This window comes from Ovis canadensis, chromosome 18 (genome assembly GCF_042477335.2).
Source record: "Ovis canadensis isolate MfBH-ARS-UI-01 breed Bighorn chromosome 18, ARS-UI_OviCan_v2, whole genome shotgun sequence".
Taxonomy (NCBI): Eukaryota; Metazoa; Chordata; class Mammalia; order Artiodactyla; family Bovidae; genus Ovis; species Ovis canadensis.
In genome coordinates, this window is record NC_091262.1 from 83,259,854 (window position 1) to 83,283,278 (window position 23,425).

General features: G+C 62.1%; 2 protein-coding genes across 4 annotated transcripts; both read left to right on the forward strand.

Moving 5' to 3' along the window:
• Positions 1-429: 429 nt before the first annotated feature.
• Positions 430-2,780, forward strand: CRIP1 (cysteine rich protein 1). Its single transcript, XM_069558903.1, has 5 exons — positions 430-1,345; positions 2,172-2,266; positions 2,353-2,410; positions 2,490-2,536; positions 2,653-2,780. Exons 1-4 carry the CDS (start codon positions 1,306-1,308, stop codon positions 2,528-2,530), a joined length of 234 nt encoding a protein of 77 aa, XP_069415004.1. The 5' UTR covers positions 430-1,305; the 3' UTR covers positions 2,531-2,536; positions 2,653-2,780.
• Positions 2,781-5,732: 2,952 nt separating this feature from the next.
• On the forward strand, positions 5,733-23,073 carry TEDC1 (tubulin epsilon and delta complex 1). Of its 3 annotated transcripts, XM_069558901.1 has the most exons (9): positions 5,733-6,144; positions 6,242-6,320; positions 6,694-6,896; positions 7,166-7,321; positions 8,193-8,291; positions 10,488-10,574; positions 11,064-11,231; positions 11,780-11,914; positions 20,094-23,073. In XM_069558901.1, exons 1-9 carry the CDS (start codon positions 5,821-5,823, stop codon positions 20,118-20,120), a joined length of 1,278 nt encoding a protein of 425 aa, XP_069415002.1. In that variant the 5' UTR covers positions 5,733-5,820; the 3' UTR covers positions 20,121-23,073. The 3 variants fall into 3 exon arrangements, with proteins under 3 accessions (XP_069415002.1, XP_069415000.1, XP_069415001.1); XM_069558899.1 differs by lacking the exon at positions 20,094-23,073 and having other exon boundaries at positions 11,780-13,311; XM_069558900.1 differs by lacking the exons at positions 7,166-7,321; positions 20,094-23,073 and having other exon boundaries at positions 11,780-13,311.
• The last annotated feature ends 352 nt before the right edge of the window (positions 23,074-23,425 follow it).

Sequence of the window (23,425 nt, forward strand, 5' to 3'; positions counted from 1 at the left end):
AGAGAGGACTGAGCGCTGAGGTTGCTGAAGCCAGGAGCTGGGTGTGGCTTGGGGGGTCACGGTGGACCAGAGAGGTGGAGGGTCTACAGGGAGGGTAGCCACTCCTGCAGCCGAGGGTGAGAGGGGGTGCCCTGGGCGACACTGAGAGGAGGGTGGAGCTGGGCAGTGTCCTCCTGGGGTGGGGAGCAGGGGGACCCCACCCAGGCCTCCCTGCCTCCACCTGGGCTGAGGGGCAACGGAGACCGGTCCATCAGCCTCCCCACCAACCCCGGACCATTCCATGAGGCCGCAGGCCTCTCTGCTGGTTAGCGGAGGATGGCCTAGGGCCGTGCAGCGCGCCAGCGCCAGCCCCCTTGGCCTTCCCTCATTCCTGGAGCGGGTGGGGCCCACAGTCTCCGCCTGGCACCGGAGAGGCTCCGGGCCGCCCGCCCTTTCCTTGGACGTCGGACTTGGGCCGCTCGGCCCTCGGCCCTCAGCGCTTTCTGCGGAGATAAGGACCCCTCCCCCGCCGCTGCGCAGCTCCATGGAGGCCTGGGCGTTGCCGCACAGACTCCCCCCACCCCCAACATCCCGCAGAATCTCCAGCCCTGCCCTTGATGAGCGGCCCCGCCTTGGGAGGGGATGTCCCGTTTCGGAGTCCCCGGGGAGTTCCGCTGCGGTCCGACGGACGTCCAGGGGCGGGCCGAAGGGGGGCTCGGTGGACACTGGGATGTCCCTTGGCGGTAGGAGACTGGGGCGGGCCAACCTTCTGGCCCCACGCGTGATGAAGGCGGAGGGCAGTTCGTGGGGGAGGGCTACTAGGCTGAGAACGCCCTGTGGGTGGCCCCCGCCCTCTATCTAGGGAAAGGCGCGGAAAGGCACGACACGCTCGTTTGCATCCATCTGCATTGTAGCGGTTACCTTCCGGCTCCAGCACTCTGAGGTGGGGGCTGGGGTGCTCCCTCCCGCTCTGGGGAGACCCCGCCCAGAATCCGGGGCGAGGGCGAGGCTCCTCCGGGGTTCCAGCCCCGTCCAATCGGCGAGACAACCCGCCGACCTCCTGCACCCCTCGGACCGCGCTCTGCCGTCGGCCAGGCCCGGGTCCTGCTCCAAGGCGAGGGTGGACCAGATGACCTTTCTAGGCCCGTTGGCTGGAATCCGAGGCCTCCGGGTCCAAGTTCAGGACCCAGGCGGGCGGGGCGCTGGGGGCGTGTCCCAAAGGGGCGGGGCCCAGGGGTCCTTGAAAGACGCGGACCGGGCGCGACCCACCCAGTCCAGCGCTCCGGTCTGCTCCCGCCTGGCTATCTGCTCCGATCCGGTGCCACCATGCCCAAGTGCCCCAAGTGCAACAAGGAGGTGTACTTTGGTGAGCGCACCCCACCCTCACCCTCCCCGGCTCGAGCTGAGGCTTCCCCCTCAGCCCCACGCGGAAGCGCGGCCCAGGGTCCATCCCGAGGGGCCGCCCGGGTGGGCCGGGGGCGCAGGGGGACCTCGGGAAGCGCCGCGGAGCGACACCTAGCCTTGCTGGTGGCCGTCTGGGTGTGCCGGTCGGGCCCCCTGCGTCTGGCCGCCGTCCATCTCCGCCCCGCTCTCTCTCCGGGTCTCACTGAGTCTCCGGTCTGAATCTCCCTGACTTTGGGTCTCCCTGTCTCCGCGTCCCGCTATCTCGCCCCTTCCCTGGCGCGCCCTAGGCGGGGACCCCGGCGGATAGGAAGGAACACAGGGTTCGGGCCGCTTCTCCCATCGTTAAGTAGAAACAGACGCGGAAACCCGCGCCCCGGGCGGCGCAACCCCGGGCGCCGCCTCCCGCCCCGCGCCCCGGGGGCCCAGGGGAGGTGGGGGGGCAGGAGGAAGTGGGAGGTCCCTCCCGCCCCAGCACTGCGGTCGCCGGTGCAGAGGCGGGGGAGAGCTCAGTCCGGGAGCCCGGCCCGGTCCTGCCCGAGACCCCCACCTCCTCCTCTCCCAGCCCCACCCAAGCCCTCGGGGCGCCCCGAGGACCAGCGCCCACTCCCGCTCGTTAGGCGGGACTGTTTGGGGACTGGAAGTGCCCCACCCACGGGGGCACAGGTGCCGCTGAGCCCCCGGGTGGGCCGCGGGGCGCTGTAGGCGGGCCTTGGCAGAGGCCTCCGGAGCGCGTGGGTGTGAGCGTGTGCGTGTGCCCCGTTTCGCGGGGTCTCTCTGTGCCTCTGCAGCTGAGCGGGTGACTTCCCTGGGGAAGGACTGGCATCGGCCTTGCCTCAAGTGTGAGAAGTGTGGGAAGACGCTGACCTCCGGGGGTCATGCCGAGGTCGGTGGGGCCTGGCGGGGCCGCGGGGAGGCTGAGGGGTAAGGGCAGGGCACGTCGGCAGACCCTCATGGCCGCTCTCCCTGCAGCATGAAGGCAAGCCCTACTGCAACCACCCCTGCTACGCAGCCATGTTCGGACCCAAAGGTATGCTCCCCACGCCCCCGCCCGACCCAGCCCTCCATAGCCCCTGGCCACCCCTAACCTGCCCTCTACCTCTCTGCAGGCTTTGGGCGTGGCGGAGCCGAGAGCCACACTTTCAAGTAAACCCAGGTACCTCCCCACGCCTCACCCCGCCCCGCCCAGTGGCCCTGAGCATGTGTCCCTCGCAGTGAGGTCTGAGCGCCCTGGGCCTGCACTCACCTCTGTCCTTGTCTGTCTCTGCACAGGTTTTGGAGACCCATCTCCAGCTGCCCGCTGGGCTGCTGCCCTCCAGGCTGATGGCAGGCCTTTCTCCACAGGCACCTGGGGCTCCCCTCTAGACCCCCATGCCCTCAATAAAGGTGGACACTTGGGAGGCCTGCTCGTGTATTCGCATCCCCGGAGCAACGGTGCAGGGGCGTGGCCAGGGTCCTCCTGGGGGTCCCCACGCCAGGCCAGCGCGCTCCCGCTTGCTGCCTGCTGACCTGGCGGGGCAGGGCTGCTCTGCGGGGAGCCATGCTGTCCAGCCCCTCGTCCAGATGTGCAGCCCTCCTCTCTCGTTCTGGAACGGGTCAGCAGGAACAGAGGGTGCAGGGGAATCGCTGAGCTGGTTCCGCTTTTGAGAAGCTTTGGGGCGCTGTGGTGGGGAGCCCTTGCCTGCCCTCCCCACCTCCTGTGGCTCCACCCTTGTCTCCATTCCCTACCCCACCCCGCCAGATGGAGCCAGCCCCCTCTGCGCGTCCACCCAGACAACACTCACCTCCTCTGCCCCCACCCTATGCCCAGGGGCTAGCATGTGGCCGCTGCCTGCTGGGCGACTGTGAGGACTGGCTGGGGAGCGACGGCTGGGGGCTGTCTCACGTCAGCCTGAGACTGCCTCAGAGCCCTCCCGGTCCCCCTGCTTGGTCACTGCTGCTCTGGCTCTGGCAGACTGCCCCGTCCCAGGACTTGACCTGAAGAGCCTAGAGGGGTCATCTCAGCCTTGCGTGAGGCCTCCGCCCTGCCCCATGGCTTGGCTATGGGTCTGGCAGGCCAATGCTGGACAGGCGTGGGGGCCCCAGGGAGGTGTGTGGAGTCACGTGTGTGTGTGTGTGTGTGTGTGTGTGTGAGAGAGGGATTTGGGTGGTTCAGAGAACTCCGAGGGGTGGGAGCCGGAGAGCCTCTGGGGATGGATGGGACCAAAGAGGAGGGGGCAGAGGATGCCGAGTGAGCCTGGGTGTCTGTGTGCGCGGCCGCAGGAGTGGAGGTGTCTTGGGGGCCCGGGGACTGAGGGCTTGTGGGCAGAGCAAGTGCAGAGTGGGGAGTGTGTGCACAGGAAAGCCTGCCTTGAGCTGCTGGGAGGCGGCCCTGAAGAGGCAGCCGACTCCTGGCCCCACAGCATGCTTCGCTGTCTGGGGGTGAGGGGCAGATGACTGCTTACAGAGCTGAAGCCTGCAGAAGAGTGGGTCAGCCAGGCCTCAGGCTGGGAAGGAGGGTACTCCACGCAGAAGGCCCAGCAGGTGCGAAGACCAGAGAGGGAAAAGGGCTCAGGAACCACTTTGGGCAAAGTCTGCCGGCACTACGGCTGGTGGGCCTAACCAGGGTGGTCTCCGAGCTTGGAGACAGAAGACAGCCAGACTGGAAGTCTGTGCTGGTCCCAGCCCTAGTTGAAGGAGGACCCTGGAGGGGACTGAAATTCGGGGTGAGGGGGCAGAGAGCAATGCCCCCATGCCTGTGGCGGGAGGACTCTTGGGAGGTAAGCTGCTAGTGGGTGGCCAGTGAGCAGCCTCCTGGGGTCGGGGTGCCTGGGTCAGAGGCCAAGTTCTAGAGAAGGGGGTCACTTCTGCGGGGGACACCAGGGATGAGCAGCTGGCTGTGCCTGAGATGGGGGCAGGCAAAGGTGAGGACTGGGAAGAAGATGGGGGAGTCAGGCATGACCACACTTCCTGTCTGCTTGGCCAAGGCTGGGGTTGTTTGGGGAGCACTTTCTCTGCCTTCTTTCCCCTACGCTTGTCCTCTTTACAGCTTTATTGAGGCATAATTTCATGCCATAAAACTCACCTATGCACATTCCGTGCTTTTTAACCAGTTCACAGAGTTCTGCAACCATCAGTACAATCCAGCTATAGACCAGTCTCTTCGCCCACAAAAATTCCCTCATGCCCATCTGCCACACCCCAGTCCCAGCCTCTGTCCAGGTCACCTGCTTCCTGTCTCTGTACACTTGGCTTTCTGAACACTTCCTATAGATGAGAAGTAATATTCGCTGGAAGGACTGAGCTGACGCTCTACTATTATGGCCACCTCATGCAAAGAGCTGACTCGTTGGAAAAGACCCTGACGCTGGGAAAGATTGAAGGCAGGAGGAAGAGGGGGCCACAGAGGATGAGATGGTTGGATGGCATCACACTCAATGGACATGAGTTTGAGCAAATTCTGGGAGACGATGAAGGACAGGGAAGCCTGGCGTGCTGCAGTCCATGGGGTCGCAAAGAGTTGGACACGACTTAGCAACTGAACAAAACACACCACGTGGTGTTTTGTATCTGCCCTCCTCCATGTCTACCCGAGTCCTTGTAGATTCCCGGAACTTGTCCTGTGGGCTTCCCTGGTGGCTCAGAGGTTAAAGCGTCTGACTGGAATGCAGGAGAACCGGGTTCGATTCCTGGGTGGGGAAGATCCCCTGGAGAAGGAAATGGCAACCCACTCCAGTACTCTTGCCTGGAGAATCCCATGGAGGGAGGAGCCTGGTAGGCTACAGTCCATGGGGTCGCAGAGTCGGACACGACTGAGCGACTTCACTCACTCACTCACTAGTAAACTTAGTAAGGCTAGCTCTGAAATTACCCAAACTGCTTTCCAAAGTGGCCGTGCGGATCCCGCTTTTCAGTGGTAGGAAGAAGGCTGAAGGGGCAGGACAGAGGCAGGCAGGGGTGGGGTTGGGACGAGGTAAGGGGTAAAGGGTTAGCTAGGCAGAAGCTGGATTGGACAGGAAGGGGCCGGGCGGGGGTCTGCAGGCGTAGGTTTGAGGGGGAGAGTCGCCGGCCGGTCGGGAGGAGCACCTGCCTGCGTGACGCGGGGTTGATCGGTCTAGGGACGTCCCCTGGTGCCCGGGTGCCGGCCCCCGCGTCTGCGGCCTGGCGCGCACGGCGGGGCCCGGGAGCCCGCAGCGGCCTAGCCCAAGAGGGCTCGAGGAGGCAAGAGGATCGCTCCCGGGGTTGTTGGCGCCCGGCAGCAGTGCCCTCCCAGCCGCCGGCTGTTGCCAGGCCGCCGTTTGGAGCAACCGGAGGTGCGGAGCTGATTGGTGGGATCCGGACAAGGCATGTCGGGGTTGCTGAGCTTGAGTCGCGGAGGGCGGGCCCCGCGGAGTTCTCAACGCTGACTGGTTCTCGACGCACCGGAAGTGCCTCCGCACGGGGCGGCACAGACAGCACCCAATGCCGGGGGCACCGCTCATTGGGGGAGCTGGAGGCGTGTCCCAGCCGGCGCGGCGATTGGGCGGGCAGGCCCAGGGGAGCGGGACTTGCGCGGCGACTGGGCGCGGGGACCCGGCGCTCGCGCGGATTGGACGCGCGGAGGCGGTGGCGCGCAGTCCGGGGGAGGCCAGTGGGAGCTCCATGGGGAGGCGGCGGCGGCGCCGGCCCGACCCGGCGGACGCGGCCCGGGCTCTGCCCGAGGCCATCGCTGCGTTGAGCCGGACGCTGCCCGCCGCGCCCAGCCCCGAGACCTTCCGCCGCGCCAAGTTCGACCGTCCGGAGGCGGTGAGGCCAGCAAGGCAGGCAGCCGGGCGCGGTGGGCCCGCGGGTGGACGAAGGGAGGTGGCCAGTTCCACTGGCAATGGTTCTTTGATCCCCGCAGGCCCCCGCGCTCTGGCGGCTGCTCTTCCGTGTGCTCTCGCCGCTGCCCGCCGACGGCGCCTTGGCCTCGCTCGCCCTGGGTAAGCCTTCCCGCCAGGCCCGCCCCGGCCGGCCCCGGCCCCGCCCACCATCCGCTCACGGGACGGCCCTCCGCAGAGCGCCGATCATCGCCCCGCCTCCCCGTCAGACCCGTCCTGGTGGCCCCGCCCCTCCCCCGCCCACCATCCGCTCACGGGACAGCCTTCTGCAGAGCCCTGCCCACCGTCCCACCTCCTCGTCGGACCCGCCGTGGTGGCCCCGCCCCCCCCGCCTCCTGGCTAGGTCCCCGTGTCCCTGCGGGACCCTCCGGAGCCTGCTCTCTGCTCTGGGGTCGCGCGTGGGGCCCTTCCTTAGAGTCTGGGGGAGTGTCGCCTCCAGTGGGTGGCCCCCCTGAGCTGGCGTCTCCTATCGCAGAGGCTCAAGCCCGCTGGGTGAAGTCGGCGCTGCGCTCCCAGGGCTACCCGAGGCGGGCGCTGGTGCAGCTCCCGGACGAAGGCTCGCAGGGTGCCCGCGAGCTGCTGCTGGCCCTGGCCTGGCTCCTGGCCCGCGGGCCCCTGCCCGAGCGGCTGCTGACCCAGAGCCACGTGCGGCTGGGCGACGAGATGCCCGTGTGCGAGGTGGGTGCAGGAATCCCAGCCTGGGCCGAAATCCGGGGTGCGGGAGCTGGATCGGCGGGGTCTGTCCTGTGGGGGTCAGCGTTGCCCTCCTGAATGCCCGGGCGAGCACACGGAGGCAGGGCAGGGCCCGGTGTGTACACAGGGTCTGTCCCCAACTCTTCCTGGCACCCCTCAGACTTGGCTGTGGCCACTCCCATGGGCCTCCTTTCCCTTTCGGGGTAACTGTGTGGGGCGCGGGGGACAGCGTGTGACCAGTGCCCCCTCCGCAGTGTGAGGCCCTGGCCAGCCCTGGCCTGCCTGCTCCCGGTGTGGAAGCAGAAGGCTGTGTGGACATCCGCCACGTGCAGTGGCTGACGGGGAAGCTGCGGCTCCGGTGGCGAAACCTGATGGCCGGTCAGCAGGAGCAGTGCGCCCTCCTGGGCAAGGTAGTGCCACTCTTGCAGCGCCTCTCTGCTGCACAGGCCTGTCCAGCTCCCCAGTTCAGGATGGGGCTGGCCTTTGGCTGGATGTGGGTCTTCCCAGGCCTGGCTGGGGACTGACTGGTTGGGGGTGGCCTGACGGTGGGACGCTAGGGCTCCGGATTGTCCAGGAGGGACCTTGAGCAGGTGCTGCTTAGCGTCTGTGGGGCAGGGAATCAGGGAAGCCGGGGGGGAAGGCACCTGGTCCTCCCTGAGTGTGGCTCAGGCACAGTGGGCAGCTCTCTCGGGGGTCCTGACGGCTGGTAGGGCTCAGTTGTGGGGGCACAGGGGTCCCCCCACTGGCCCAGGGCATGTTCTGGGCTGAGAAGTGACTGGGTAGGTGGCCTGGGCTCTCTCCAGCACAGGACTCTTTGGTGCTAGAACCCCTGGCAGAGGGTCTTTGGCTCAGCTTGCGTTTCCTGGGACGCCTTCACTCCCTCTTGTCTGGGCTCCAGCGGCTCCTGCTGTGTGGGGCGTGCCCCCTGCTGGCCTCCCTGCTACCTTCAGGCCTGCCCTTGCTGGTGCACCCCCCGCCCCCCCAGACCCAGGTAGCCCGTGTCCCTGCCACTGGCCTCACTGGACCACCGAGCCTGTCCGGGGCTGTTTCTGCCACCGCCCAGGCCTGCCACTTGATGAGCTGAGGCGGGTACAGGGGTGCGGGGGCTGGGTGGGGGTGCCCCTCCCTCTGCAGGGCCTCCTGGGGGGCCCCGAGCCAGCCTCAGCAGTGCCGACTACTCTCCCTTGCTGGGCCCTCTCTGAACCCCCTTTCCTGGCCTGTGCCGTGCCTAGTGCTGGGGGGCACCCGAATGCTCAGCATGGGGCCTGCGCTGCGTTTCAGATCCACTCATACACCCGCGGCTGTCACAGTGACCGCAGCCTTGGCCACCTGTCTGTCACCGAGACGGAGCTGCTCAGAGACCCCGAGGGCGGCCGGCAGGTGAGGCTGGTGGGACCGAGGTGGGCGTGGCCCAAGGTGAGAAGGGGCCTGGGAGGGTGGCACCCCCAGGCAGTGGATCGGCTGCGGGTGGTCGTCAAGCTCGCCATCTAGCTTGCGTGGGGGATGGGCACAGCCTCTGTCCCTCTCCTTGCCCCGGCCTGCCAGTGCCGCCATGAGTGTGTGTGGCTGGGTGCAGTCTGGGCCGTGGGGAGAGCACAGGTGTCGGGCGGCTGGCAGCCAGCTGTGGCGGTGGCGGGGGGACACTGGAATTAAGGAAGACAACCAGGGTCTGGGCTGACGGGTGTGGGTGCCTGTGGAGGTGTTGCCTGGTGATGGGCTGGGAGTGGTCCACTCTGCCGACCTTCTTTTCAGGAGCCCCTTCCATTCCTGTGTCCTGCTCGGAGGCTCATGTGGCCAGGGGCTCCTGGGACAGAGCGGTGGCCGCGGCTCGAGTGCTGGGCTCTGGCTGTCCAGAGTGAGGCTGGCACTGCCCGGCCTGGGGGCACTTGGCCGGGCAGAATGACTGAGGCTCAGGATGGGCCCGGCAGGTCTTGGCTGCACTGTTGCGTGCTCCTGGGGGTCTGCTCCCTGAGGTGGGGTCAGGGTGGCTCGTGGGGCCCACCTGGCTGGCGTTCCTGGCGGCTGTCTGCTGGCTCTGTGGGCAGGACTGTGCTTGGCCCTTGAGGTGCTGAGGCAGCAGCTGGGTGTACTGAGATGCCCTTGGCTTGGTCCCCTTTTGGGGTGACTCAGCGGGGCCCGGGCCTCCTGCCCCTGGTCCCCTGGTCAGGGGAGCGCGGGGGCTTTGGCAGCCCCAGCCTGGTGCTGTCTGGGACCCCAGCCTCCGTGGGCGCTGGTCGGGGGGGTGCTCCCCCTCCGCCTGGGGGCTGGTGTGAGTTGGTGCCGCAGGACTGAAAACAGTGTCGTGGCCAGGTGGAGGGGGACGCTGACTTCCTCCCAAGGTTTGAGGATGGTCTGCAGGTGGCAGCTGGGAGCAGCCTACTTGAAGGGCCTGTGCTCTCAGGATGGGTCCCAGAAGCTTCTGGGGTGGTCTCTGGTTGCTGTCAGTGACCAGGGGTGCTGTGGGGCGCTGGGCATTGTCCTTGTCCCCCATCTGCTTCTGTACGGCCTGCGTGTGGGGGGTGTGGGCACCCCCGGGACTGTTCTTGGGAACCGATGAAGCTGCTTTTCTCACTCGCCACCAGGTGTGTGCGTGTGTGTGTGCGTGCGTGCGTGCGTCTGTGTGTGGTATGGGCACGTGGCTCCGCCCTCCCAGGTCCACAGCCCTCCCCCAGGTTACGGGGCGGCTCTCACCGCAGGGAAGCCTGCCTCTACCTGCTCCACTGGCTCTGGGCTGGCCCTTGGCCTGGTGTTCCAGCCCCCAGTGGCATGCCAATGTTTGTGGCCTGGGGCTCCACGCAGCTCCTGAGAAGGTTGGCAGGGCAGCCTCAATGCTGGCTCCGGCTGCTTGTTGAGCCCTGGAGTACATTCTGGGCTGTCTTCTAGGAGTGGCCTGGGCCTTCCCAGGGGACCAGAGGCCTGGGAGGCGGTGGAGGCCGATGTGTCTCTCGCTTGCCGTGGGCCCTCTGGGTGGACCACACCTGGCCTCACCCCCTTCGGCTTCCTGAGGCCGTGGCGGCCTGGGCAGGCGGGGGGCTCAGCACAGGGGCCACCTGGGCCCACACGCGCCGGTGCGGGGTCTGCAGGTGCGGGCGTGGGGGCAGGGTGGGGCGCAGGGGGCCGTACGGCTGTGTTCTCCATGCTGGGCCCCTGCCCTGTCCTCCCTCACCCTGAGCCAGGCACCGCACAGCCCCTGCCCTGCCTTTGGGTTTAGGGGGTTACAGGGGAGGGGCTTCCCAGAGCCCAGAAGTCTGCTGTCCAGGACCCCCAGCTGCCCGAAGCCTCCAGGGTGCAACCCTCCGTCAGTGGGGATGTGGCATGGAGTCCCGAGTGAGGGGCACCAGCGCTTAGCCCCCACCCGCAGGACCCATGGTTGCGGCGGGCACGGGGGCTCCCGGGGTGGTCGAAGGCCTGGCGGGCCTGGCCTGGGGGTGCCAGAGGTGAGGCCGCCCCGCCCTGCTCGTCAGCCTGCTGTGAGACTGCTCAGCCCGCCTGGGCCGACTGGGCTCGGAGGCGGGAGTGTGGTGAGCACGATGGCGGGGCCCTGCGCTTGGCTCTGACGCGGGGCTTGCGTTGCAGCTGCTGCAGCTGCTAGAGAAGGAGAATGCGCGGCTAGAAGCGGCCCTGGAGTGGCGGCGCCGGGAGCTGGTCTTCTGGCAGTGGATGGTCAGGAGGCACCCCCCCTACCCCCTCCTGTCCTTCCCCTCTGCACCCCTCCCCTCCCGTCCCACCTCTCCCCTTCCCCTCCCCTGCCCTGCCCTGGCCACGGCAGCCCTGGGCCTTGGTGGGTCTTCCTGTTCTCCAGGAGAGAAGAGAGATCTCGGGGATGCCCCCTCGCCCAACCCTGAAGCCGGATTTTCACCTGGGCCTTGGGTTTCGAGTGTGGGGCTCTTTTCAGACATCTGTCTGTCCCATCTCCACCCTTCCCAGCTACTGGGGAGACCCAGACTTCTCAGGGGGTCTCAGCCTTCTGGAAGTTTGGCCTCTGTGCGTCCCTGGTATCCAGGCCCCCTGGGGTGAGGGTCGGTCCAGCCCCCTCTGTGGCCTTGGGGCGGGAGCTGAGCCCTGCACGCTGTCCCCGCTGGGTGGGAAACCTGGCCCGTGGTCGAGGCCCGGGACTGCCACCCTCCTTCTCACTGAGGTCTCTCCCTGCAGGACACAGTCCTGGATGCATGCTCCCCGGAGGACTCACCGCCCACGTTTCTGCCCAGGATCCCTGAGCCAGAGGCTGGAGTGGCGGGGCTGCTGGCGCGGGAGCTGCAGGCCTTGCAAGAGGAGCTGCGGGAGGCGGCAGAAGCCCGACGGGCTGCCTGGCAGGCTGCGGTGAGCTGGCTGCGGGCCTGGGCCACCTGGCCGTGGACTTCCATGCTGGGGTTGCTCCGTTCGCCGTTTGGAAGACGTGGGCTCACCTGCCAGACTCCCCGGTGCCCCACCCCAGCCACCCTGTTGGATGTCTGGAGTGCTGGGTGGGGCTGGGGGTGGGCTCCCCGGGTCTGCGCCCTGGGCTCTCAGCGGACCCCCGGGACTTGGCCTGCAGGCAGCAGCCAGGCCCAGTTCCCCGCCATACCTCAGGGAGGAGCTGGGCCCGAGGCAGGGTGGTCCTGAGGGCTCAGGGCTGCGGAGCTGCTCCGGCTGCGGGCCGCGTCCCAGGCACCCAGCACCCCTGGCTTGGGGCTCAGGTGCTCGATGAGGGTGAGACAGCCTGGAGGGACCAGGCTTCGGCACCAACTCGGGGTCGTCCCCCGCCCCGGGAGCAGTGACGTCTAGGCGGGGCTGGGGCGGGGGTCAGGCTCAGTGAGAGCCAAGGGGCCCGGGGCTGTGTGCTGGTGGGCGGCTCGCCCTTGGCTCACTGGCTGCTGTCTCCTGTGCAGGTTGGTGGCCACGGGCCCGAGTGGAGAGCTGCGAGGCGGGCCCTGCAGGCGGCCGTGGCGCAGGACCTGGCAGCCCTGCAGCGGTCCTGGGAGCAGGACCAGGGCCGGGCCCGGCCCCACGGGCCCCACCGGCTGGTGAGGACCGAGGCCAGGGTGCCTGGTGGCCCGGGCCTGCGGGCCGCCGAGGCGACGGAGGCGCTCAGGGCCCGGGAGGCCTGCCTGGAGGCAGTGCTGTGCCAGCTGCAGGGCCAGTGTCGGCAGGAGCTGGCCAGGCTGGCGGGAGCGCGGCCTGGCCTCACCTGGGTCCCGCCTCCCACACGCTGAGTGCTGCAGGCGCCCCACATCCGGACGGCCTTGGACGGGCAGGGTCCATCCCCAGTGGCGCAGGCTCTGGGCCCTGGGGCCCCACATCAGGCAGAGCACGCCTGCACCCTGCGGGCCTGGAGCAGGCCCGGGCTATGCCCCCGAGGAGGTCGTGGCAGCCCCGCGCCATGGGCCTCAGGCCTTGCTGAGCACTCGGAGGAATGCCGTGGAGGCCTGCTGGCATAGCCGAGGCTCTAGCTGGCCTCTATCTGGGGAGGCGGGCGCCCCTCAGGCCCGGGGGGCTGCCCGGGTGCTGGACAGACGGGCAGGGCCTGCAGCTCGGGGTGGGTGTGGGTCAGCGTGCCCTGGGTGCCCCTGCACAGCCTGCTTGGGCCAGCCTGTGCCTGGGACGTGTGCAGTGACGTGTGAGCGTTGGACCGGGATGCCTGATGGGAGCCCTGGGTGGGGGCTCTGCTCTGTCCCTGGGGGTGGTGCCCAGGGGCCTGGGAGGGAGGCCAGTGCGGACAGAGCGGCTTTGTTTCCGAGGCTGTTCAGGGGTGGGGCCCGGCCTGACAAAGAGCCCTCTGTCCGGGGATGTCCCGCCGGAGCTGGCCTGTCCCCGTCACGGGAGCTCGGTTTCTCGTGCCCATGCCCCACCTGCCGTGGGCACAGCCGGGGCCCGGCTTCCTGGGCCAGGCTGCCCTCTTCCCGGATCCTCGGGCCCCCCAGAGTACGTTCTCCTTGGTACTTTGCCATCCGCGGGGCACCAGCTGGTCTGGGCCTTTGTCCCGGGTGGGGGCATGCCCATGGCGCCTCTGCACTGGCCTCTGGAGCATCGGCCAGACCCAGCACTGGCGAGCGGACACCCCTGTGAGGACCGCCTGTCTGGCCCTACCCCGCGGCTGGCCCCTGGGTTCCCTGCACCCCCTCCCCGGCCGGAGCCCTCCCGCCAAGGCCGTGGCTCCCTGCTGCCTGCAGTTGGGGTCCAGGCACCTGACCCAGGCCCTCTGCCTCGGGTGTTGAGGCCACTTCTCATCTCCCTGCCACCACCCTCCTGCCTGCCGGATGGGAACAAGTCCAAGGAAGGACTCCCTGCCTCCTGTGGACTCCCTGGGGCTGCGATGGCCACGGCCTTTGGGAACCGAGCTTTAGAAGCTCAAGTGGAAACTCAGTGCCTTGGGGCTGGCACTCCTCTACTGACCCGCGAGCCCAGTACAGTTCAGCCAGAAGCCCCGTGTGTCCGTGTGTCTGTGGGACTTGGGGTGCTGACCCTGGAACACGCGGTGGCCCATCCTGAGAGGCCAGGCTGGTGGGCGGCGGGCCCTCTGCGGTGACCCTGAGGCAGGAGCTTGCCCAGGTTGCGGGGTGCAGGCTGGGGCCCTGGGGTCGGGCTCCTCCTGCTGCGGCAATAAATGAGCAAGATCCCCATCCGGCCACTCCGGGGGGCTGAGGCCCAGCGGGCAGGCCAGAGGCCCCGGAGAATGTGCCCTGGGCCACAGGCCTCACCCGCTCCTCCTCGGACCCTCTGCTTCCTGTCCACCTCTGCACTCCCCCTGGCCTGCCGGCCACGAGTCCCCTTCTGCGTGTGATGTGATAGGCTCACAGGCTGGACCCCTGGGCTCAGACCCTGCCCACGACCCCTGGCCTCTCGTCGGGCAGCGCAGGCCCGTGTGTGCCCTGGAGCCAACCCGGCCTCCCACCCGCAGACACAGCCCTGCAGGAGGTGGGCACACCGTGCCCCGCTCGCTGGGGACTCACTTCATTGAGGCGGAGGCCTGGCCACTGAAAGAAGCTGGAGCTGCGGCTCTTTGCGGTGCCGGCCGTGTGTCAAGGCTGGAGTGGAGTGGATGGAGCTGTCTGTCCAGGGGCCCCAGAAGAGAGGAAACAGGCAATCAGATGAACCTTCGCTGTAACCAGGGGCGACGGGCGACGGGCAGGGCCGCCTGTGGGTGAGGGGTAGGGCGGGGGCGGGGCGCCTGGACTCGAACCGCGGCCCCCAAGCCCCCTCAGGGACGTCTTTCGAGGTGGGCGTCCGCTGTCGCCAAGGGGAGAGGCAAGGAGCGAGGGTCACGGCACGCGGGCCCCCTGCCGAGGCCTCCTGGGGCCCACAGGCCGAAGCGCTGAGTCTTCTAGAAAACAAGCCCGTCGCAGAAGACGAGCAGAGCAGCCGCGACTCGGGCAGGGAGGGCTCGCCCCCGGGGGGCCTCGCTGGCGGTCACGCCGTGAAGACCCGTGCTTCCGCCGCAGGAGGCGCCGCTTCCACCCTCGTGGCCTGAGAGCCTCGCGTGACGCGGCCAGAAAAAGGCGCTGGCCACGCGCGCGTGACTTTGGAGACGTTCGGCTCTGGGGTCCCACTCGCTCCCGGGTCACCTGTGGCGTCAGAAGGCAGGGCGAGGGCCCAGGTGCCCCCCGCAGCCGGGCAGCTCCGCCCGCCGCGCCCGGACTCTCATCCCCGCCGCTCGTCTCCGTGGTCCTCCAGGCGCCGGCCCTCCCTGCCCGCCGGCTGGCCCCCGTCTCCCTCGCCGTATCTGCACTGGTCGGCCTTGGCCTGGGGGCGCGGCTGGCTAGTCAGGACCACAAGTCCCCCCGGACGCCCCTCCTGGCGGCCTGAGGGTGTCCCCTGATCCCGCTGAAGTCCAGGTGCGGGAGGGCAGGAGCATCTCCGAGCCGCATGTAGGAGACAGTCCCTGTCGGTGGGGCCCAGCTGGCCACCCGTGCCCTCCCCGTGGGCGTGGCCGCTGCCCACGAGGTGCCCATGAGCTCCGGGGGCCTCGGCTGGGTCCTGGCTGCCAAGCGTGGCCGGGCAGCGGGCTCTCCGCTGGGCGGGGCGGGGCGGCGCTGATTTTCCTCTGTCTGGCAGCCAGGACCCCTGCAGTGCCGGGCCTGCCCTGGGGCTGGGGGTAGGCGGGGGCCACGCGGTGCCTGGCGGGGAGCGGACACCCAGACGAACCTGCATAAGGGGTAGGGGCCTGCCCTGCGGGGTGGCGGTGGGGCGTCAGGGTGCTGAGCGTCCTGTCCAGGAGGGGCGTCAGGAAACGGGGCGCTTCCGGGGAGACTGCGTGGGAGGGGCACGGACTGCAGGCTCTCCTGCCTCAGGTTGGCGGGGTGGTACCCTGCCCAGGGCCAGGTCCCGTCTTGGTTCTGAAGGGCCGCTCTGCCCCGGGTGGTCTGGGGCTCAGTGAAGGGTGGGTGAGGGTCTGGCTGGCGCCGGGGGCCTCTCGCTCTCTTGGCTGTGGGCGTGTCTGCTGGTGGCTTGCCTTTAAAGCTGTTTTTCTTCCTATAGCCTCTCTGTCTCTTTTTTTTCAGCAGCCCTGTGTCTTCACTGTGGCCTGTCCAGCTGGGGCTCCGGGGCTGGGTTGTGGTGTGTGGAACCTGAGACCCCCAGCGAGGGGCTGCACTGGGAGTGTGGGGTCTCATCCACTGGGCCAACAGGGAATTCCCTCTTCTGGTCTTTATTTACAAGTCCCGTCTCTCCCCCTCCCATTTAGGGACATGTTTAAATCGTGGTGTAAAACACAACATCAAATTTGCCATCTTAATCTGCCTGCTAGTGCCGCAGACACGGGGGGCGCAGGTTCAAGCCCTGGGTGGGGAAGATCCCGGGAGGAGGGCCTGGCACCCCACTCCAGTGTTCTTGCCTGGAGAGTCCCATGGACAGAGGAGCCTGGTGGGCTGCAGTCATGGGGTCACAAAGAGTCGGACACGACTGAACGTGAACACAAACTCATTTTTTAAAAATTGAAATACAGTAGATTTACAATACTGTGTTAGTTTTGGGTATATAGCAAAATGGTTCAATTAGATATATATATATTTCAGATTCTTTTGCATTATAGGTTATTATAAGATATTGAATATATTTCCCTGTGTTATACAGTAAATCTTGGTTGCCTGTTTCATGTTTAGTAGACTGTATCTTTAACACCGTGAAAGTCAAAGTGTTAGCCGCTCAGTTGTGTCTGACTCTGTGACCCCAGGCTCCTCTGTCCTTGGAATTCTCCGGGCAAGAATCCTGGAGAGGGTTGCCATTCCCTCCTCCAAGGGATCTCAATCCCATACTCCTGACTGATTCTTCCCTACCCCCTTTCCCCTTCTGTAACTGTTTTTTTCTCTCCTATGTCTGTGAGTGCGTTTCTTCTTTTTTTAAAGTTAACGATAATGGCCTTTGGCTGCGCTGGGCCTTTCTTCTTTTTTTAAAGTTATTGATAATGGCCTTTGGCTGCTCTGGGCCTTCGCCACCGTGCTCAGGCTTCCTCCAGGGGTGTGGGCTGGTCTCTTCCTTGGGGCTGGGGCTTCTCACTGCAGCGGCTTTTCTCCTGGAGCACAGGCTCCAGGCTCACAGGCTTAGCTGCTCGGCAGCATGTGGAATCCTCCCAGACCAGGGATCAAACCCCTGTCCCTTGCATTGGCAGTCAGACTCCCAGCCAGGGCAGTCCTCAGTCTATTTCTGTTCTGTGAATAAATTCCTCTGTCTCGTTTCTTGGTTTCCATTTGTAAATGATATATAATATTAATATTTCTCCTTCTCTTTGTGATTTACTTCACTTAGTATCATAATGTCTAGGCCCACCTATGTTGCTAAAAGTCGCATTATTCCATTCTTTTTTATGCCATCCTAACCATTTATCTATTTTTAACTTTATTTCAACCATTAATCAGACTGAACACTGCCACCGGAACTAACTGGAGCACATGGACTTTTGCCTGATGTTCGCTGACTTTCAAAAGTTGCTTTGCAGGAGTTCCTTGGAAATTCGAGACATGAGCACATCATTGGTTTCACACATTATAGCATCTTCTCCATTCTGTCCCCCTCATAGCTCAGTTGATAAAGAATCTACCTGCAATGCAGGAGGTTCCAGTTCGACCCCTGGGTTGGGAAGATCCCCCGGAGAAGGGAAAGGCTGCCCACTCCAGCGTTCTGGCCTGGAGAATCCCAGGGACTGTTAGGACGGGGTTGCAGAGAGTCGGACGCAACTGAGCGACTTTCACCTTCCCTTTCCATTCTGTCGGCGGCTAAAAATTGGCTCATGGTTTCCCTCTGTTGAGTAGGACTTTAAATTTTGTCTTAATTGAATTATGCTTCTGCCTCCTGCTTCTTCGGTTAGTGTTTGAAGACGCGCTTCCGCCTTGTGTCATCCTCTCCACATCTCTGGTCAGTTTCTGCTGCGTTCCATCCAGAGTCCACTCTGTGTGCAAGCAGACAGCAGTCAGATCTCTCCCGTGCAGCGAGCCAGCTTCCAACACCGTCTACACACGAGCGCCCCCGGCCCTCCTGGCTCTGTGCTGTCAGCTTCTCCACACTCGGCCCCCTTCTCTCCCACCGGGCACTTCGTGCACCGGCAGCACGCTGCTTTCAGCACGCTGCGCTTCGTCAGGGTCCACCCTTGGGAGCAGAACCAGTAGAGCTGCGCTGTCTGTGGCTGCTGGCGTAGGAAGACCCTGTGGTGACGGCAGCTTCATCTTGGCCGCCTTGCTGACGCTTACCGGTCAGCATGGTGACCCTGCTCTTAGTCTTCAGGTTTCCCCGTGAAGCACGGCGCCACCTGTGCTCTTCTGGTACGTAACTTGTTACAACTTATAGAAAGTTTTCTGCCACTGTTATTTTACTAAGAGCCATTTTAGAATCATAACTATCAAATGGTTTATCTTCGTTAATTAAGACAGTCATGATTTTCTCCTTTCTTTATCATAATGAATTGCATTATATTAACACATCAGCACCCTTTCCGAAGTCAAGCCACCCTTGCATTCCTGTGAGAAGTCCTGTTTGGTCACAATGCTGCAACATTTAAATATGCAGTTGGTTTTGAGTAGGTATCATTTTATTTAGAACATTTATATCCATACTCGATGGGAAATAGGCCTATGACTTTCTTTCTTCTCTGTTTTTCTTTGTATTTCCCTTTTTATGTTATGGAATCAAGGTCACATTGGCCTCATCATAGCCTCTACCATCTATTTTTTGGAATAACTTATTAAGATAGGAATTAATTAGGCCTTGAAACTTTTTTCTTGGTCACACTGGGTGGCACTCAGGATGCTTGTTCCTCGGCCAGGGATTGACCTGTGCCCCCGCCCTGGGAGTGTGGAGCCCCCCCACCGAGTCCCCACCCCCCCCAGTCCCCCCCCCCCCGCCCTGGGAGTGTGGAGCCCCCCCAACCCGAGTCACCCCTGCCCTGGGAGTGTGGAGCCCCCCACCCGAGTCCCCCCCCAACCCCCGCCCTGGGAGTGTGGAGCCCCCCTGCCCCCCCCCCCCCCCCGGCCCTGCCCTGGGAGTGTGGAGCCCTCCTGCGCTGGGAGTGGAGTCTTGGGTTTTTTTAAGATTTATTTGTTTGGCCGCGCTGGATCTTCACGGCTGTGCGGGAGCGTCCTCTCGTTGCGGCGCGCAGGAGCGCCTGCTGTGGCACGCGGCCGTCTCATCGCGTGCTGGGCTCCCCTGGTCTGGACCATGAGCTCTGGGCATGTGGGCTCAGTGGTTGTGGCGATCGGGCTTAGTTGCCCTGTGGCGTGTGGGACCTTCCCAGACCAGGGATCGAGCCATAACCCTGGCACTGGAGGGTGGACCGTAACCGCTAGAGCACCGGGGAAGGCCTGGGAATGTGGCGTCTTCACCGTCGGACCAGGGAGGCCTGGACTTGGCTTTTACGAGGTGAAGGCTTTGACTTTGATGAGGCCCAGTTTCTCACTTCATCTCCTATGGGCTCTGCTTTTGGTGTCACTTTTTTTTTTTTTGACCAGTCCCAGGTCATGAAGATTTCCTTAGATGTTCCCTTCTGCAAATTTATAGTTTTTACATTTAGACATACTAACCACTTTGTGTTAATTTTTGTGTTAGATATTAGGTTAGCTTAAGGATTGTTGTGGGGTTTTTTGGCATATGAATGTCCAGTTAGTGAAAATTCTATCCCTTCCCTGTCGAATCACCTTCACACCTTAGTTAGAGCGCATTGGTTGTGCTCAACAAAGCAGGAGGGGAAAGGAACTTCCTCAGGCTGATGAAAGGAATCTGCCACTTTCAAGAGACTTGCGTCCAAAACATAAAAAGAATTCTTTCTTGCAACTCAACAGTAAGAGGGCCATAGCGCAATGGAAAAATGGGTAGTGGATTTGAACAGATGTTTCTCCAAAGAAGATACAGACTTGAGCAGTGAGCACATGAGGGGGTGCCCAGCATCGTGAGCCACAGTGGGAAAGGCAACTCCAGCTTCGAGGAAGCAGACGCCCCTTCACCCCTGGGGGGCTGTGATAAACAATACTGACAAGTAACAATCACTGGGGGGAATGTGAAGAAATTGGAGCCGATATACTGCTGGTGAGAGCGTAAAACAGCAGCTCCTCAAATTGTTAACCTTGGAGTCACCTCATGACCCAGCACTTCCACTCCTGGGTATACACTCAAGAGGAATGAAGACGTGTCCACACAAAGTCTCGTTCAGAAAACAATCTTGTACAAAGTGTCCATTGAAACATTATTTATAGCCAAAAAGTGGGAACAACAGAAATGTCCAACTGATAAATAGATAATAAATCTGGAGTAAACAGTGGAAGGTTACTTGGCAATAAAGAAGAAGACAGGGGCACCTGCTTTCTAAAATAAGTCACAGAAGAACATGTTGTGTGCTTCTGTTGGCACGAAACGCCCAGCACGGGCGGCAGATCTACAGAGCAGACTGGCGGTCGCCTCGCGCTCGGGAGACGGGAAGGATTGGGGAGCGGCTGCTAACAAGTCTGAGGCTCCTTTTCGGGGGTGATGAAAATGTGCTATGATTGTGACGTGTGCGAATATACTAAAAAAACTTTGAATTGTAAACTTCAAGTGTGTGAATCGCATGGTACGTGAATGACAATAAGTCTGAGTGAAAAGCTGACTGTAGTGGTGTGGGTTTATTTCTGGACTCCAGTCTGTTCATATGGATCTATGTGCTTATCCTTTGACAATACCAACTGGTTTGATTACTTCAGATTTACAATGTCTTTTTAAAAGAAATTATTTATTTGGCTCCCCTAGGTCTCAGTTGCAGCGTGTGTGATTTAGTTCCCTGACCGAGGACTGAACCTGGGCCCCTTGCACTGGAGCAGAGTCCTAGCCACGCGGCCACCGGAGGAGCCCCCTGCAATGACTCTTAAAGTCGGTTGGTGAGGATCCTCCAGCGTCTCCCCTTCTCTTCCAGAATCGTCTTGGTTACTGCCCTTCCTTTACATTTCTATAGAAATTTTAGAGTGACCTTGTCTATATCTACAAAACTTCCTCCACTGATTTTGACTGGAGTTTCATTAAACCAGTGGGTCATTTTGGAGGAGAACTGGCTCTTAACGACACTGCATCTTCTCCCTCGTGAACACAGCTTTCTGTTTATTTAATCCTCGGTCTCTTTCATCAGCATTTGCAGTTTTCATCACACAGATCCTACACATGTTTTGTTAGATTGATATCGAAGCACTTAACTTTGAGGGGAGCTAAAGTGTTTTTCCCTAAAATTTCTGGTTTTCACTTGTTTGCTTCCAGTCGAAGAAGAATTGAAGCTGTTTTGACCTTGTATCCTACAGCCTTGCTAACCTCACTTATTTGTACTCAGATATTTTTAAGTAGAACATTTGGGATCTTCTATATAGACTTTATTGTCATCTATGAATAAAGAGGGGTTTCCCAGGTAGCTCAGTGGTCGAGAGCCTGCCTGCCAATGCAGGAGACGAAAAAGATGCGGGTTCGACCCCTGGGTCGGGAAGATCCCCTGCAGAAGGTCGTGACGGCCCGTTCCAGTATTCCCGCCTGAAGAATGCGATGGGCAGAGGAGCCAGGTGGGCCACAGGCCATGGGGTTGCAAAGAGTCGGACACAGCTGAGGCGACTTAGCACACACTCACGCGTGCAGGCGCGAGTAGAGAGTCTTCTCACTGCTATCATATAAGCCACTTCTTTTTCCTATTGTATTGCGCTGGCTAGGGCTGCTAGTCCAGTTGTGAATAGCGGTGGATACGCCTCCTCATGCAGAGAGCTGACTCACTGGAAAAGACCCTGATGCTGGGAGGGGTTGGGGGCAGGAGGAGAAGGGGCCGACAGAGGGTGAGATGGCTGGATGGCACTACCAACACGATGGACGTGAGTATGTGTGAACTCCGGGAGTTGGTGATGAACAGGGAGGCCTGGTGTGCTGCAGTTCATGGGGTTGCAAAGAGTCGGACACGACTGAGCGACTGAACTGAACTGAACTGAACTGAACTGAGTGGATCCAGGGGACATCTTTGCCTTGTTTCTGATTTTAGAGTAAAACATCCAGTCGTTCAGAATTAACTATCACATTAGCTGTAGATTTTTTTTCTCTCTTTCTTTGAGATGTCATTTACTATATTTAGTGAAGACTCTCCTGTTTCTAGTTTGCTGAGAGTGTTTATCATGGGTGGATACTGAATTCTGTCAAGTGCTTTCTTCACATGAGTTGATATGCTCATGTGGTTTCTTCTTTAGACTGCTAATATAGTGGATCACACGGATTCATTTTCCCATGTGGAACCAGCCTTGTTTTTCTGAGACAATCTTCATGTGGTTGTGGTTTTTATACTTTATGTTGCTTGCTTCTATTTGCTAATATTTTGATGAGGATTTTTATGACATGATGACACTGGATTTTCGTTTCCCTTGTGGGTTGGTTGGATTTTCCCTGGTTCTTCATATGCAGAGTAATGTTGGATTGTATCCTACAATTTAAGCATTATGTTATAAATATCTGGTTTTGTTTAAACCCCATTGAGAATGGTGACATTTTTGTTTTAGCACACAGTCAACCCAGTTGGGTTCGAGCTGCAGATTCTAAGTGGCCTCTGTGGACAGCGGTTCCAGGGCTGGCCCTGCCCTCACAGCCTTTGCAGCGCTGTCTGACCTCTGTCCTGTGTGGGCACTGCCAAGTGGCCAGTGTGGAGCCTGGGCAATGCTGTGTCCTGCGGTTCACTTCTTGAACTTGGTGTGGCACACAGCTTGGGGGTGAGCCCAGAAGTCATAAGCCACCTCATGGCTGCTCTCTGGAGCCCCTTCCTGGCTCGTCTCTGTCACGTTCTGGCTGCCTGGGGCTCCGCCTTCCAGTCCTCTGGCAGAAGTTGGGGGCTTCACTCACCCCACGCTCCTGTACACTCCCCCGACTGAGCCTGCATCTCGAGACAGAAAAGGCCTGGCTCTCCCCCTCCCCTCGAAGCAAGCGGGTCCCACCCTCTGGAGCGTGTCTCCTCTGACTGGAGAGGAGGGTCTCACCCCTAAAAAGGTGCCTGTGAGCCCCGCTGCCTTGACTGCAGCCCGGCTACAGGTGGGACTGCCAGGGGCCCCAAACCAGCAAACAGAGCCACCCTCCCCATCCCTCTCCTCTCCCTCGCTGAGCCAGAGCTAGAGGGCTTCTGGAGCCCCCTGTCCTTGTCACAGCCCCTGGCTGACTTCTGGCGCAGCGGAGTCCAGCCAGGGCCACAGGGGGAAGACCCTGAGGCTCACCGCCAGGTTGGTGCTTCCAGTTCTGGTCCCCCTGCCCCCTGCCATCTGCCTGCCTCTGCTCTGTCTTCAGAGGCCTCAGTGCCTCCTGCGCCACCTTCTCTCCGCAGGTGCGCTTGCTGGGAGAGACCAGGCCCATCTCACCCAAAGTGGGAGCCCAGGAGACGGGAAAGAAAAAGACCACAAGCAAACGCACCTCCTTTGTCTCGCCTGGGTGGCGCTTCCTGTCTTGCCTCCTCTGGCTTTTCTTTACTGAAGTGAGTGAGTGTGACATGGACGTCGTATTCCGGACCACCGGAGGGTGAACTGCAGGTACCAGTCCACCTGGACATGTCATCATGCCTCGCTCCAGAAATGGCTCCTGGGGAGCAGCCTGCCCCGGAGACCTCCGTGGCGATGCCACGTGCCACCTCCTTCAGTGCATAATTGCACAACCGGTCCTTCCCCATCCACAGTCTCATAATTTATCTGTGTCCCTTGTAAACAGTATCCATTTTAATAAAAAAAAAACCCAAACAGACTGACCATCTTAGTCTTTCCAGGGGAGTGTTTGGTCTGTTTGCATCTAACGTAATTACCGATAAATGAGCTTGTGGACCTGCCGTCTTTAGAAGTTTCCTTAATTTCTGCAGCTGCGCTATTTCCCCCTCTCTTTTCTTGTCCATGGGGCTGATTACGGAGAAAAGTTCCGTGGTTTCTTTGCACGTGTGTGAGCGCTGCGGTCTGCTCATGTTCCTTCGGCTCTGCAGCAGGAAGCTGCCAGGCGCCGTCTCACCTCGCTTGTTGGCTGGCCCTCTGCGTTTCGCTCTGACTTCACAGGCCAGGTCTGCATTTTTACTTCATGTTTTCTAAGACAGGGTCATTCCGAAG

Coding starts and splice junctions, on each gene's coding strand:
- CRIP1 (XM_069558903.1), top strand. CDS start 1,306: ATGCCCAAGTGCCCCAAGTGCAACAAGGAGGTGTACTTTG. Junction 2,267..2,352: donor CCTCCGGGGGTCATGCCGAG/GTCGGTGGGGCC, acceptor CTCTCCCTGCAG/CATGAAGGCAAGCCCTACTG. Junction 2,411..2,489: donor AGCCATGTTCGGACCCAAAG/GTATGCTCCCCA, acceptor ACCTCTCTGCAG/GCTTTGGGCGTGGCGGAGCC.
- TEDC1 (XM_069558899.1), top strand. CDS start 5,821: ATGCCGGGGGCACCGCTCATTGGGGGAGCTGGAGGCGTGTCCCAGCCG. Junction 7,322..8,192: donor AGTGCGCCCTCCTGGGCAAG/GTAGTGCCACTC, acceptor GCTGCGTTTCAG/ATCCACTCATACACCCGCGG. Junction 11,232..11,779: donor GGGCTGCCTGGCAGGCTGCG/GTGAGCTGGCTG, acceptor TCTCCTGTGCAG/GTTGGTGGCCACGGGCCCGA.